The sequence below is a fragment of the Anastrepha ludens genome, chromosome 6 (genome assembly GCF_028408465.1).
Source record: "Anastrepha ludens isolate Willacy chromosome 6, idAnaLude1.1, whole genome shotgun sequence".
Taxonomy (NCBI): Eukaryota; Metazoa; Arthropoda; class Insecta; order Diptera; family Tephritidae; genus Anastrepha; species Anastrepha ludens.
This window is the reverse complement of record NC_071502.1, coordinates 98,282,131-98,298,171: the sequence shown is the minus strand read 5'-3', so window position 1 is coordinate 98,298,171 and position 16,041 is coordinate 98,282,131. Positions and strand designations below refer to the sequence as shown.

General features: G+C 38.1%; 1 protein-coding gene across 5 annotated transcripts in view; it reads right to left on the bottom strand.

Annotated features, from left to right (window-relative positions):
- LOC128868759 (putative polypeptide N-acetylgalactosaminyltransferase 9) overlaps positions 1–16,041 on the bottom strand; it is a 363,662-nt gene that overhangs the window by 48,766 nt on the left and 298,855 nt on the right. For all 5 annotated transcript variants that reach the window (XM_054111228.1, XM_054111227.1, XM_054111231.1 and 2 more), the window contains 4 exons: positions 9,303–9,498; positions 7,633–7,802; positions 7,250–7,414; positions 2,923–3,116 (listed from right to left, as the gene is read on the bottom strand). In XM_054111228.1, the coding sequence (XP_053967203.1) occupies positions 2,923–3,116; positions 7,250–7,414; positions 7,633–7,802; positions 9,303–9,498 (725 nt within the window). The remainder of the gene's footprint in view (positions 1–2,922; positions 3,117–7,249; positions 7,415–7,632; positions 7,803–9,302; positions 9,499–16,041) is intronic.

Sequence of the window (16,041 nt, the reverse complement as noted above, 5' to 3'; positions counted from 1 at the left end):
CAAACCTAAGCCATTAACCTAATCTGTATTAAATTCCTTGTGACTAGCTGCTGTTTCCAAGTATTTATAAAGAAATATGCCGCCTTCAAGAATTTGGGAACGAATGAGAAGTAAAGAGCTTTTCAATTGGCGCGGGTCGATTTTGGCGCCCTGTGGCAGCCATTTAATAGGACTATGAATAAGTTCGTGCGGTTTGTTTTTCGAAATTTGAAACTTTATTGACGTAAAATGGTTACAAATTTAATATTCAAAATATTGTCCATCGCTTACTACTACTTTTTCCCATCTTTCTGGCAATTCACGGATTCCCTTTGTGAAAAATTCGGTCGGTTTTGCCGCAATCCACGAATCGATCCATTTTTTGACTTCATCGTAATTACGGAAGTGCTGGTCAGCCAGGCCATGTTGCATCGATCGGAAGAGATAGTAATCGGATGGCGCAAGGTCTGGACTATACAGCGGGTGGGGTAGGACATCCCATTTGAGCGTTTCTAAGTATGTTTTGACCACTTGTGCAACATGTGGCCGAGCATTGTCATGTTGCAAAATAACTTTGTCGTGTCTATCGGCGTATTGCGGCCGTTTTTCTCGCAGTGCTCGGCTCAAACGCATCAATTGTCGTCGGTAGACATCCCCCGTAATCGTTTCATTCGGTTTCAGTAGCTCATAATACACAACACCCAGCTGGTCCCACCAGATACACAGCATAACCTTCAGGCCATGAATATTCTGCGCCGACGTCGATGTTGAAGCATGGCCAGGGTATCCATACGTTGCCCGACGTTTTGGATTGTCGTAATGGACCCACTTTTCATCGCCAGTCACAATTCGATGCAAAAAACCCTTTCTTTTGTGCCGTTGAAGCAGTTGTTCGCATGCCATAAAACGGCGTTCAACGTCTCTTGGCTTCAATTCATACGGCACCCAATGGCCTACCTTTCGGATCATTCCCATGGCTTTTAAACGTTTGGAAATGGTTGATTGATCAACTCCCAAAGTTTTTGCAACCTCTTCTTGCGTTTGAGCCGGATCTTGATCGAGCAATTCCTCCAATTCGGTATCCATGAACTTTGGCGGCGCACCCTCGCGTTCTTCGTCTTCCAAGCCAAAATCACCACTTTTAAAGCGTGCAAACCACTTCTGGCACGTTCGCTCAGATAGAGCATGCTCACCATAAACTTCCACCAAGATACGATGACTTTCGGCTGCTTTTTTCTTCATATTAAAATAATGAAGAAGAATTCCCCGCAAAAACACATTATTTGGCACGAAATTCGACATTTTCAAGTGTGGTAAAAATATTGTTGTTTACGCTTCAAATAAAAAACTTATACTGACGTTTATGCCTTACGACAGTAGCTCTCCAATGAATGTTTGGAAATGTGGATCGATGGAATAATAATCAAGTTACGCCATCTGTTGTAAAACCGCACGAACTTATAAATAGACCTATTAGTTTTGGTGACATCTGTCAAATCTTTTGTTTATTATTCAGTTGTTTATGCCAAATCATCATGGCAAGTTACACGATTGAACAGCACGTTCAAATGATAAAACTTTATTATCAAAATGAGTGTTCATTAACGCAAACGTTGCGCGCATTACGCCCATTTTTCAGTAGACGTGGTGGCCCTTCAAAGTCGACTCTTTAACGTTTGGTGGCCAAATTTGAGACGACCGGGTCAGTAAATAATCAGCCAACACCCGTGCGTTCAAGGAACGCAAGACCAGCCGAGAACATTGCCGCGGTCCGTGAAAGTGTACAGCAGAACCCGAGGCAGTCTATTCCTCGCCGTGCACAAGAACTTGGCCTTTCGCAGACTTCAACTTGGCGAATTTTGCGTCGGGACTTGGGCCTACACCCGTACAAGATCCAACTGACCCAGGGGCTCAAAGTTGATGATCATATACAACGCCGTTTGTTCGCTGACTGGGCTTCGAATCGTTTGGAAGAGAACCCTAGTTTTGGGCGAAAACTCATCTTTAGTGACGAGGCGCATTTTTGGATGAATGGCTGTGTTAACAAACAAAATTGCCGTATATATGACGACACCAATACACACGAGGTTCACCAGGTGATAATGCATCCTCAAAAAGTCACCGTTTGGTGTGGATTTTGGGCCGGTGGCGTCATTGGTCCGTACTTTTTTGAAAACGACGTTGGTGAGGCGGTCACCGTCAACAGCGAGCGCTACACAACGATGATAACCAATTTCTTATGGCCCATATTGAACCATATGGATCTAGACGGCATGTGGTTCTAGCAGGACGGCGCTACGTGACACACAGCAAACGCCACGATTAACATTCTGCATGAACGATTTGAGGGTAAGGTTATCTCTCGCAGGGGTGATGTGAATTGGTCACCAAGGTCATGCGATTTGACCCCGCTAGACTTTCTTCTATGGGGTTTCTTGAAGTCTCAGGTCTATGCAAATAAACCACAATCGACCGATGCTCTAAAGGTGAACAAAACACAGACCATCGCTCAAATTCAGCCGGATCTATGCGGAAGAGTCATTGAAAATTGGACCACTCGGTTCCGTTCCACCGTAAGAAGCCGAGGCGGGCATTTGAATGATGTCATATTCCACACTTAATGGCATATACGCGCCTTTCAAATAAAAAAATAATTTTGTCAATAACTCACACACAGCTTGTTTTATTCCATTTCAACACCTACCCGCCCTTATTGAAACACCCTTTACATAGAACATTTCCTTCATTTTCAGGGAATTACAAAAAAAAGAACTAACTTATTTATACAAGTTAAAGCTGGTTCAAATATTATAAATCTTCTACCTCGCTGCCTTGCTTGCACTTTGAGATCCTCGTAATTTTTTTATATTTAATTTTCCCTTACACCCTTTTCTTTTTTATACGAAATGTATGTATGTAGATAAGAATTTATTTCGCACTCACCTGGCGTCGCTTGCGTTCACGTTCCGGCACTGCATGCCAATTAAATTGTAAATTCCAATCAAAACCGCCCACATTCACTACGCCCGAATCATGGAAATGGAATTCCAATGTTGTATCATCAATGACATCGATGACCGGACAAACGACGGTGGTTTTGTTGCGAGCGATACGATCCAGCAGAGGTTCAAGCCAACCTGAATGTGAAGAGAAAGTGGGAAATGCAAATAAGTAAAAGAAATAAATAAAAATCTGCGCAGATAAAGAGTCAGCGACAAAATAAAGTGTACACTAGGTAATGATGAGTTTTGACTATTTATTTATTTTGTAATTTAGGCTACAACAAAAACTAACTCACTATAAAGTGAAGATTTGAACTTTGTATAAAATTTAAAATTCGACAAATTTTCATTAAAACCAAAACTCAAATTTCAAATTTTTTACTCAAAAATTTTAGCAAAATTTCGAGTACGCAGTTTTATAGATCATTGAACTTTGGTATAAGGAAATGTAAGTTTCAAGTAGTTAAGTAATCGTGTTGATTTTTGACAATTTTTTCTGCTGAAGGTGTTAGGAGTTTTGTTCCATATAAAAAAATTTAGCCCTTAAATGGAGAAAATGCACAAAATCGCGGGTGGAAAAAATTCCCAAAAATCAGTGTGATTTTTAATCTATTTGAAACTTGCACTTTATTACACCAAAATTCATTGATCTATAAACCTGGGTACCCAAAATTTTTCTAAAAATTCCGAGTAAGAAGTGTGAAATTTTAATGAAAGTTTGCTGAATTTTTACAAATTTTATACACAGTTTCAAACTTCAGTTTATTTTGTGCTTCTTGTGATATGAACTATATTTTAATAAGAAAATCATTAAAATTACAAAATAAATAAATAAATAGTCAAATCTTATCTTTACGTGGTGCACACTTTATTTTGGCGCTGACTGTACATACAAACACACAATCCATTGAAATTTGTAAAGGCTAAAAGTATAAACAGCAAAAAGAAAAAACCAAAAATGTATTTGCTTTCTTTTTTAAGATTTAGGAACGAGTATGAAAGTATACAAAAATCCATAAAAAATAATGAAAATGTATTGTTAATGCAACTACTTCCATATTTCGGTGAGTCTGTTTATATGAAATTGCTTCAGGCACTCAGAATGAATAGCGGAATTTATTTTTTCTTGTGGACTCTTTGTGCGAACTTTCTACGACACCGTTATTATCCATCTATTGAAACATACGAATTGACCCACCAGCAAATAGTCGTGTGAGGGGAGCAGAAACTTGCGGCAATATAATAAATTCAAGAAATTTTAGGGTCAACACAGAAGGGGGAATTAAAGATTGCCATGAACCAACTCACTTAGAAATAAAGTGAATAAGCAAATGCAATTACTCAATGTTGAGAAAGGTTGAAAACGAAAAAAAAGTGAAAAAATAAAAAAAAACAGTCCAACCGCAGAATATCAAAGCCATTGACCACTAAGCAACCGACCAGCCAACCAGCGCATTCACCCAAACGTAATCATAATCGCCAACCCAAATAACCGCAAACTAACTTGTGCTAGGCAACAAAAACAAAACAAAAAAAAACAAAAAAAAATCAATTCACCTTATTGGGGCGACTGCTGGTGAAAGAATCCTACGAAGGGTCCTTGCATACATATGTACATATGTACACATGTATGCAACATAACCAAATGCTCAACCGAGCATACATTTGACATGTTGCCACGCTCAAACATCTCCTGCAGCTTATCCGGTTTAATTTTTTTTGTTCTGTTTTTGTTTTTTTGTTTGTATCGAGTAGATGCCGCACACACATTGCTCCTTCTTGTTGGTTATCAATCATTAAAAAAGAGAAATTGAATTTTTACGTCTTTGCTCTCTACTTCGCAAACAAATTTAAGTTTATTACTGTATACCATAATCGGTGCGCGTTTTCCTCTCCTTAAGTAGAGGAGAAGAGGAATTTTTCAAAATTGAATTTTCTATTTTTTCAAATCTGTTGCTGTTTTCTCCAGATTTTATTATTTGGCGTTATTTTATTCCGCTATTTCTAAACGAGTAACATTTTTCCTATTTTTGTGCTTTTCCCGCTTACAAAGCATAGAAGCCATAGCCGTGCGTAAGTCAAGCTGAAAGTTTAGCAAGAAAACTCAACAAAATAACGAAAATTTCGCTTGATACTTCACATTTGAGCTCCTTACTTTGTTGTACACACATTTATATACATACATATATACGTAGGTGCAGTTTGGCTATGTGGAAAATATGATCGAAATAATAATAGTCTATTTACTAGTTGAAAATTGTGTGCACTATGTTTTAGTCCTCTGAAATATTTTGTGGGGAAAACCTTCTCTTGGTGAAACTAGTTCACAACTAGTGTTTTGAGGACCAGTTCGTAATTCGTTAAACTTTCACCAGTTGTGTTTAAAAATAAATGTAAATTTTGGTGGTGAAAAAATCAATTAACAACTAGTGTTTTTCGGGCCAGTTAGGAAATGGTTATATTTTCACCAGTTGTGATCAAAAATATATTTAATTTAACGCCGTTTTCTGGCGAAAAAAATTTAGTTGACGACTAGTGTTGTGCGGCATTGTTAGGAAGGACTGTATTTTCATCAGTTGTGATTAAAAATAAATAAAATTTAACGTGGTTTTCTAGTGAAAAAAATTTAGTTCACAATTAGTGCTTGGAGACCCAGGTTCTAAGTGACTAAGTTTTTGATTAAAATTGAATGTAAATTCAACATGGTTTTTTGGTGAAAAAAAATCTAGTTCACAAGTAGTGCTTTAAGGTCCAGTTCTAAGTGAATAAGTTTTTGATTAAAATTAAATGTAAATTCAAAACAATGTTTTGTAGAAAACTAGACTAGAGAACTTTGGTCGTGAACTAGACTAGGGTTTTGTGGACCAGTTTTGAAGTGATTGTATTTTCAGCAGTTCTGAAAAGTTCGTGGTTTTTTGGTGAAACAAATTTAGTTCACGCCTAGTGTTTTACGGAACAGTTAGGAATTGATTGTCTTTTCACCAGTTGTGATGAAAAATAAATTTAAATTTGAAAAAAAATGTGAAAAAAATCTAGTCGCAACTAGTGCTTTGAGGAGCAGTTTGTGACAAAATTTTTTGACTAAAATTAAATGTGCACTAACATTATTTTTTGGTGTAACAAAATTTATTTATCGACTAGTGCTTTACGGAATAGTTAGGAAGTTATTGTATTTTCTCCAGTTGGGATTAAAAATAAATTTTAATTTACGTGGCTCTCTAGTGAAAAAATCTAGTTCGCAACTGGTGATTTGAGGACCAGTTTCTTAGTGAGTACATTTTCATCAATTGTAATTTAAATGAAATGTAAATTCGTCATAAATGTATTTCTCTGCTGATTTCCATCTTTAAGCAAAAATTAAAAAAAAAACAAATTTATAGGAAACTTTGTTTAGATTAATACTCCCATTTGTAGCCCATTTCCTATCAGTGCGCAAAACTATTTTGGGTTCGGGAATTTGTAATGAAAACAAGCAAACAACTTTTGAAAAACGAAAGCTGATTAGGTCATAAACGAGATATCTAAAAAAAAAACAGCGAAACAGGTATTTGGAAGAGCAGTGTGAGGGAATAAACTAGTTATGGTCCCGATTTTACGGGTTTTATTTATCTAAAAAAAGTAAGTCTTCAACACAAAAGCATAAGCACACGCTTGTCCCAGATACCATGAGAATTTAATTATATGACTGTGAGCACAGAGAATTCGCGCGATATTGTATGGAGAGTCCAGGACGTCGGTAGGCTGAACAATTTATGCTTCCATCCAAAAGAGCATCAGATAGGCTACTAAACCTGGAGAGCTTAACGAAACCTCACTGGGGACTGGCATTGTAGTCTAGTAACTAGAATTAGTAGAAACAAGCGTCTGCTATGCTTGCGAATGATGCAGCCCTCGCAAGAGAAAAACTCGCACACCTGGGCAAAAGGCTAAAGAGGTACTCAAATTCATCAACGGCCTCTAGTTTTAGGCTTACGGTCAAGCACAATATATAAATGTGCGAATGGTTGCAAATTTTCAGTTGCAAAAAAATTAACATTTTAGATGTAATGGTAATTAACTGTTTGATTCAATTAAAGTTAGGGAAAGTAATTCACAGTAAACCGAGGAAAATTATAATTGAATTGTGGCATCTTTTTTTAATTATAATTCCACATATTGACGCTAATTTTGTATTCGCATTTTGAATTGCAAATTTCAAATTCCTATTTATGTATTATATGTACGGATCACCCTCTCCTCCCACATACTGAGTTATTGCACTCACTTACCTTCGGTGCACTCGCAATGCGAATCCAAGTACGTTACCACTGGCGCAGTGGCATGGCGTGCGCCCAATAGACGCGCTCGTATCAGACCTTCACGGCTGGGGGCACGCAATATCTGCACCTTTGGATAGGAGCTAAAGTAATCGTCCAGCTGTTGCTTGGTATGTGCTGCAACGAATATAATGAAGTATTAAAGAGCGGCGAAAATGCGAAAAAAGCAAGCATGGAAACTTTAAAGAGCATACATAATTAAATTGCAAATTGCTTGAGTAGCTGGCATGCATGCAAAAGCCGCATTAAAATGCAAAGCGTGCACGTATGCGCAGCAACGCATAGTCAAAACAATCAAGTGCATGCATTTACTTCGACAACTGTTCGCAACTTACGCATATCGGAGAAATCGTCGACTAGTATGATTTTGTTAATCAACTCTGGCGGCGAACGATCCAACACTGAGTGCACTGTCCGCAACAACACCGACCACGCCTCGTTGTGGAAGCATATGATGACATCGGTTGCGGGAAGATTTTTCAAATAGCGGCCTGGTTCCTTGCACCTGTAGAATGACAGGAGTATAAAGATATGCTTAGTAACTTTTGTTGTTGTTGGTGATTTTATGTATGAAAAGTAAAGGCAGAAGCAGCATTAATCAATGCTGTAGAGTGTGAACAGGAAGTTGGTATTTGGTTGGCGCAGGATCGTGTTGAAACAAATGTACGAGCAAGGCACGTGACAGCAATGGAAAATCATTTTAAAACACTGAGAGAAATTAACTATGTCGTTCAAACTGAAGGTAATACTAATGGCAATGGTAATTTGTGATAATTAACAGGAAACGTTGAAAGTATGGTAATTGTAATGGTAATGGTTTTGATAATGTTAACGGTAATGATATTTTTAATGATTACTACAATTCTACTTAAACTGGTAAAAGTATGGTAGTGGAAATGGTAATCATAATGATAATAGTAAGGGTAATGATAATTTAAATGCTTATTACAATTGAACTTAAACGGGTAAAAATATGGTAATGGTAATGGTAATTTTAATGTAATGGTAATGGTAATGCTAATTTCAATGCTTATTACAATTGAAGTGAAAATGATAAAAGTATGTAATTTTAATGGAATGCTAATGGTAATCATAATTTAAATGCTCATTACAATTGAACTGAAAATGGTAAAATATGGTAATGGTAATGGTAATTTTAATGGAATGGTAATGGTAATGCTAATTTCAATGCTTATTACAATTTAACTGAAAACGGTAAAAGTATGGGAATGGTAGTGGTAACGGTAATCTTAATGTAATGGTAATGGTAATGCTAATTTCAATTCTTATTACAATTGAAGTGGAAATGGTAAAAGTATGGTAAAGGTAGTTGCAATGGTAATCTTAATGTAATGGTAATGGTAATTCTAATTTCAATTCTTATTACAATTGAACAGAAAATGGCAAAAGTATCGTAAAGGTAGTGGTAATTATTATGGTTATCACATTATTACTATAATTGTAATGGTAATATAAAAAACAAAGGTAATGATACTGATAAGACTTATGTCGGTTGCATTATAAATGGCAAAAATTTGGGAGTGACCCAGGGAATTATGATAATAATGATTATGGTAATGGTAATAATAACGGTAATGATAATGGTCAGGATAATCGTTTTGGAAATGGTAAAAATATGGTAATGCTAAAAGTTATTGTAATTTTAATTGTAAAAAATTTGGCATTGGTAATGGTAATTGTAATGGTAATGGTATAAGTAATGTTAATTGTAATTAGAGTAGTGTAAGTAATGGCAGATGATAATGATAATTTTAATGTTAATGGTATAGGTAACAGTAAGTTAACAGGTAATTGCACAAGTAATTACTACGGCATGAATAATGATAATAATAATGGTAGCGGTTAAAGTATTCAAACGAAAAGACAACGAAACTCCTAACTATCGCGACACTTATATTTAGATCCAGTAGTTATTAAAACGTTAGTGATTATGAATGATTCTTTCTGAGAATTCATCAACAATTTTCCCCTCTCTGGTACTTACCACGCATCACGTGTATCCGGTAATGATCGATGCACTGATATCATGTCGGATACATATTGATTGAAGGCATTCTTCGTCCAACCATCGTCGACGGCTTTCTTCATCTCCTCTGTCATATTGGTTGGCAACACTACCGGTTTACCCATTTCGCCAGGTGCATCCTTGGACGGCAATGGTGCGATGAGCACGCCTTTATCTGGTAATGGAAATGAAGGAAAAATTAGTTATAATACATAGAAGAATGTTGCAAGCAACTTCGTGTGAAATTTAGCATCCCTAATCAGTAGTTATGCAAGTAAACCCCTTGATTAATTAGAACAAGGAATATTATTGCTGTGTGGCTAAAATTTGTGCTTTAGACAATAACTTAAAAAATATACCGGCCTTAATCGATATTTTAAGGCCACCATTGCATCGTCGCTTTCTTTTTAAGGGTCTTAATTTTTTTTTTGTCGTGGACTCTCTGACACTCTGACTAAATGTTTCCAAAAACCTCTCTGAGATTCTCCCCTTCTAGTCGCTGGTTGCCGATTGTGGGGAGCAGAAAAAGGTACGCGAAGGTCACTAGAGTGGACAGAGCGGGAAAAATTTGCAGGTTGAGTTTAGGTTTTTTTTTCTCAATTGTCGACTTAAGAGGACCCGGCGGTCTAAAAATTTCAAAAAATTTAGTTTTTGTTTTTTCGAAATTTCGAAAGTATAGGCTTTTAAGGATACACTGTGAAATTTTCATGCGGCAATTCCCAATATTATAGCTTCTACAGCTCACTGACTAGGTAGAGAGCGGTTCGCGCGCTCCTGTACTTCAAATTTTAAGCTCATTTATCTCGAAACGACTTTTTTCGGCCTGGTGTTGTCCCAAAAAAAAAAACTATTCAATCGAACTGTCTGAAATTTTAATATGTTGTCCACAACCTCAATGGCTATCACCCGTACTAGAATAATATTATTACTTCAATTATTTCGTATTCTTTTTATTAAAAAACTGAAAAAAACCCGATATTTGGATTGTCAAATCCAAAACCGCGCCATTTTATCAAACATCTTTTTTTATTCTAGTACGGATCATAGCTACAGTCATACTGATTAATAATTTTTTCGGTTTTTGTGTTTCAGATAAATAGAAAAGCCAAAATGGATAACACCGTCCAGGACCAATTGTTCGGGAGCGTCAACTTCAGCGCCATTTTTTAAATTATTAAAATTAAAAAAAATTTAGACTATTGTATCTAAAAACGTTAAATAAAAAGCCTAAAAAATTTAAATTTCGCTTTTAATTTTTTTTTTTTTTATTGTAAGAAAAAAAATTCTGAAAACACTCTAAATTTTCGAGCTCTAGCCCACGGGGCGCCTTAAGCTCAACAATTTTGTGAGGTGGGGTTTTTTACTGCTGTTGAGTGTACCTTCGGATGCCTTTCAATCGCAGGTCATATTAGCATTATTTTTCATAAACTTACTGAGAATTGCATGATATGCGTAAAGACCCCATGATGTAGTAAGCAAGAATGATAGAAAGAAAATTCCGCCCATCGCAAGTGTGTGACGTCACGTTTTCCGAGTTGTGCAGTGTTGCCAACCATTTGCTCTTCACAATAAATTTTGTACTTTTTTATACCCAAAATGCGAAAATTTTTAAATTTCGTGTTTGTTTATTTTTTTTTTTAATTTAAAGCTACCGAAACTTTAAATTTAAAAAAACAACTATATTATTAAACACAAAGAGGTTAAAAAAAGTCACTCTGGGAAGATTTTAGTGCTAATGAAAATTGTTTGCCTCTTATAAAATTTGAAAATGCAAATTTAATTTTTGGCTATACTTCTGGTTATACAAGAATATTAAATGCCCCTCTCTTAACTCTTCTTAACATTGAAAACATATTTAAAAAAGCGTGTGAACTTACTGAATGCGAATTAAAACCATAGAGGTGTAATCGTTTCTTTCGGCCAATCAATCCTTAGTGGAACATAGGGCATCAAGAGGTGTATTCACAGTAAAAATTAGCAATAACATACCAGAAAATACTAAAGAAGCCATACTGGCATTTTTACAAAAAGAGTACCTTATCTAGTTAGATAACCTCAAAATAAAGCAGAAAAGTCGTCTCTTAACAAAAGAGTCTCGCTTAACGAAAAAAACTCATAAATTAAATGGAACATAAGCATAACACCTTTATTTAAAAAAACGCACATTCTAAAGACAATTTGTCACTCATACAAAGTTCTTTAAGTAATACAATAAAAATTTGGTGTTTTATTTTCTTTAAATGGGCATTTTAGTGCGTTTTTACATCCAAACCTAGGCAACACTGTAGTAGCGAGAGAGAGATTTGACTGCCGAAAACAGAAGAACACCAAAAATACCTGCAATCGCGGGCAATGCCACCAGATGTTAAAAAAAAGTAAAGCTAAATAAAACTGGGTGAATTATTTAAATAATTATTAAAAAATGTATGTTTTACAAAATTATAAACATTACATTTTAATTAGAACAGCTAAAAAAATGTCATGAAGAAAGAACTAAAACTCCGAGGCTAAATAACAAAAAAAATGCTAAATCAAGTTACGAAAATGGTAATCTGGCCATACTGGAGCTAAAACCACGTAACTCGTTGTCAAATTCGCTGAGCGCAAAGTAACGGCACCACGATAGGTGCCATCTCATTATTTATTCCATCATGAGTAGTAAGCATATAATATCTCGGCTCTTTCTAACGAAAGGAAAACAAAACCTCAAAATGTTCACTAACATGCAGTCGATTTGCTAGAATTGGATACTAGAGGATTACGTAACTAGAGTGAAGCTTGAGAAAAGATCTACCTCTTAGGTATCATTCAGTGGCCTAGCGCAGCGTGCAACTTATTTGAGCTTATTGAATAAATTTCGACTTTTTGGCTGAACTATCACTGACGCTACATTCTTAGGCACTTAAAGTTCTATGGTTGAATTTGCTTAGAGAAAGCTTTCCACTCAGATCAGCAGGCAACGAATGACTATTGGGATTTTAAGCAATTGCTAAGCCAACCAATTAATCAGCCATCACAATTCACCAGTTAGCTGGAAATATTTTATGAAATCCCTCAGCTTTATTATTATGAGTGTCAAAATATTGTTATAAGTGTCATATCTTGCGTTGTACTTATTGCATCTGGTCACACTAAACGGCGATTTGAAGACGACAATCTGTACTACAGGTGTCTCTTTGACAGTGTTGTGATCGTAAGTTTCAGTCTTAAGTTATAGCGCGTCAAAGATGGAGTCCACCAAGCAAGAAATTCGTCATATTTTACGTTTTTACTACCTTAGAGGTAAAAGTGCAACAAAGGCGGCGAAAAAAATTTGTGAAGTTTATGGGCCTGATACTGTAACGATTCGCACAGTAGTAGTAGATGTCGAAGATGCACCCCGTACTGGTACGCCAATCGTCGTAGAGACTGATAAAATCGTTGAAATTATCCAAAGAGACTGGCATGTGAGCATTCGCTCGATTAGTCAGGAACTAGGTGTAGACCACAAAACCGTTTGGAACCATTTGCAGAAGATTGGATTCCAAAAAAAGCTGGATGTTTGGGTGCCACACGTGTTGACGCAAAAAAATCTCTTGGACCGAATCAACGCTTGCGATTCCCTGCTAAAACGGAATGAACTTCACCCATTTTTGAAGCGGATGGTGACTGGCGATGAAAAGTGGATCACGTACGACAACACCAAGCGAAAAAGATCGTGGTCGAGAAGCGGCGAGGCGGTCCAAACCATCGTCAAACCCGGATTGACCGCCAGGAAGGTTTTGCTGTGTGTTTGGTGGGATTGGAAAGGAATTATCCGCTATGAGCTGCTCAAATATGGCCAGACCCTTAATTCGGTCTTCTACTGTGAGCAACTTGACCGCTTGAAGCAGGCGATTGACCAGAAGCGGCCAGAATTGGTGAATAGGAATGGTGTTGTGTTCCACCAGGACAACGCTCGTCCTCACACATTTTTGATGACCCGCCAGAAGCTACGGGAGCTCGGATGGGATGTCCTATCGCACCCACCATATAGCCGGACCTGGCACCAAGTGACTATCATCTCTCCCGGTCCAGGCAAAATGCCCTTGGTGATACCAAGTTGGCCTCAAAAGAGGCTTGCGAAAACTGGTTGCCTGAGTTTTTTGCAAATAAGTTGCCTTCTAAATGGCAACAACCCAATATATATCCTATAAGGAAATAAAGTAATAAAATGTCCCACTTAATTTCGCCTTCAGTTTGTTCAATGCCTTTGCGTATCCAAATTCTTTATTCTTAAGTGGCATTCAATAGTCAGCCAGTACTAAAGTATTACTTAAGTATACAAATCCCTTTGGAAGAATTTTTGCAAGGATCTCTGTAAGCTTTTACTGTTGCTGGTGCAAAAAGCTGCAGCTAAGCTGCATCAGAGCAATTGGGACTAGTAGCCGCAGAGCAGTAGGGACGATTGATTGCTGCACAATAACAATGCGATGGGTTGGCCATGACACCAGTCAACGCATGCAAGGACACACATATACACACATACATACTAGATACCTACAAATACAAGCACAAATAACACAAAGCCACACAAAAATGCAAAGTTTACATATATGAGTATATTCAGTGAATGTGAACAAATGCCCCACAGCAACATTTATCCCTCAAAGTAATGCAGCAAAAGAAGAAAACTTACAGGATCAAAGCGGAGGAAGGATGTAAAAACATTGTTGCATGCCACGCTGGGCATGGAGAGGAAAACTAGAAGTCAGATGTGCGCATAGATGTGTGTGCAACACACCACAATAGTTTTAACTCGCATGAGCCTGCCTGCAAGTGTGTGCGTGTGACGCTGGAAAGATGCAAAATGCAGCCAACGGCGAGCAGTGTCAAGCTCAAATATCAATGCAATTTCAATCCATTAAGAAGAACAACGGCAAAAAAACAAATGGTACAAGCAAATACACACACATTTACGAGTACATGGAACTGTTTGTTGCTTTTGATTCGCATGCATACGCAGGCACAAGGGAGTGCAATATGTCAGCCAATGGCAGGATATTTGAGAGGTTATTCTAAAGTTTTTGCAAAGCATTCAAGGGAGCGGTGACGTGGGACAAAAAGCGAAGTGAAGTGCATGTGCAACGGAAAGAGTGAAAGTTGTGGAGAGAAACCGAAAAAAGGGGAGTAGAAAGTGTTAAGAATAAAGTTTGAGAATATTAAAAAAAGGAATGGTTTTTCCGTGAAGCAGGGCGGATTGAAGAGGCGTATAGAAAATGTAACAGGGGCACCACGTTTAAGTATCTATAAGGGGGCAGATACTACTTATACATACACAGAAGGTTATTTTGTAAAGCCAGTGACTTAGAGATCTTTGCCAATTCAGTACGGTCGGCAGCTAGAAAGAATGTCCTGAAGCTAAGATCGGCGCTTAAAGCTTAGAGCGTAAGTAAGTCAATAAGAGTCAATAGACTACCTCAGGCCCGGAATTAGATGTGCTGGTTGGTCCACCATCACTAGGCGCTTTCATCCAAGGGCCTTGAAGGCCATCTGCAGGCTGAAGCATAATGGGAACTGGTACGGCCCTTGTCCGGCATTGGAAAACAGAGAAGGCCCGGACTTCTTTCCAACAAATTCTCTCCAGGCCCCTTGACTCCAGGCCATCAAGAGTCGTACTTAAAAAGAGATACAGTGCGTTACTGCCAGAGGCTCAGTAGTGGTCAAACTCTGAAAATGACCTCGCTAAACACTGTTTTCGTCGTTTCACGGATGGCTCTAGGACCGAGCACGGCTCCGACTCTGGTGTCTACGTGGAATCCAGCAGGACCAAACTGCACTTTGCTCTTGGAATGCATGCATCTGCGTTTCAAGCGGAGGTGTATGCTGTATAAGAAGCGATGAACTTTGTTGTGGAAAACCGATGGAGATGTGTCTGCAGCGATAGCCAAGCTGCGCTAATGGCCTTAGACAGCCCCCCAACCACTTCAAGGATAGTCGAGTCCTTTAAATCCAGGCTGAACTATGTCGGTAGACATAATAGCCTGATGGTACAATGGGTTCCGGAACATGTGGGTATATTGGGTAACGAGACCTCTGACTACTTAGCTAGGATGAGCTCCGGGCCAAAGAAGTTAGCCTGACAGCCCGTTCTGCCACTCACTTCTGCAGCCATCAAAGCCACGGTTAGCAAATGGGCTACTACAACCTACAAGCGAGCAGGCTGAGAGAGGCTGCGGATGGTCTAAACTGATGTGGCCTGATGTGTCCGATCGACTGTCGCAAATTCTCCTGTCATTAAGCAGAGGGGACTGCAGACAGCTGGTTGGACTGATGGCAGACCACTTTCTGTCGGCGAAGCACGTGGCAAAGTTAAGCATCTTAGACAGTGTGCTGTGCCCAGCTTGTGAAGCCGAGGATGAGACGGCAGACCACTTCCTGTGCATCTACGCGGCCTTGGTTCGAATCAGGTTTGAGGTCTTTGGCACTGATGTGTTAAGACGCGACCACCTTGGCTCCTTGGCACCAGAAGGTCTACTCAGATTTCTTCGGAGATCGGGTAGATTTCAAGGAAATTAAATGGGAATCCGTGTGCAGTACAATGGACTTAATTGTGTCTGAGTGCTGCACTTGGTAGTTGTCTCGACAAAAAAGAAAGTCAAGTAAGTCGGTTCTGGAGAAACAGTTCCAGTAGGAATAGTGTTCTGCCCCAGAAAAGGTGTCTCACATGATTGAAAATCATGAACAACAGATTGACAAA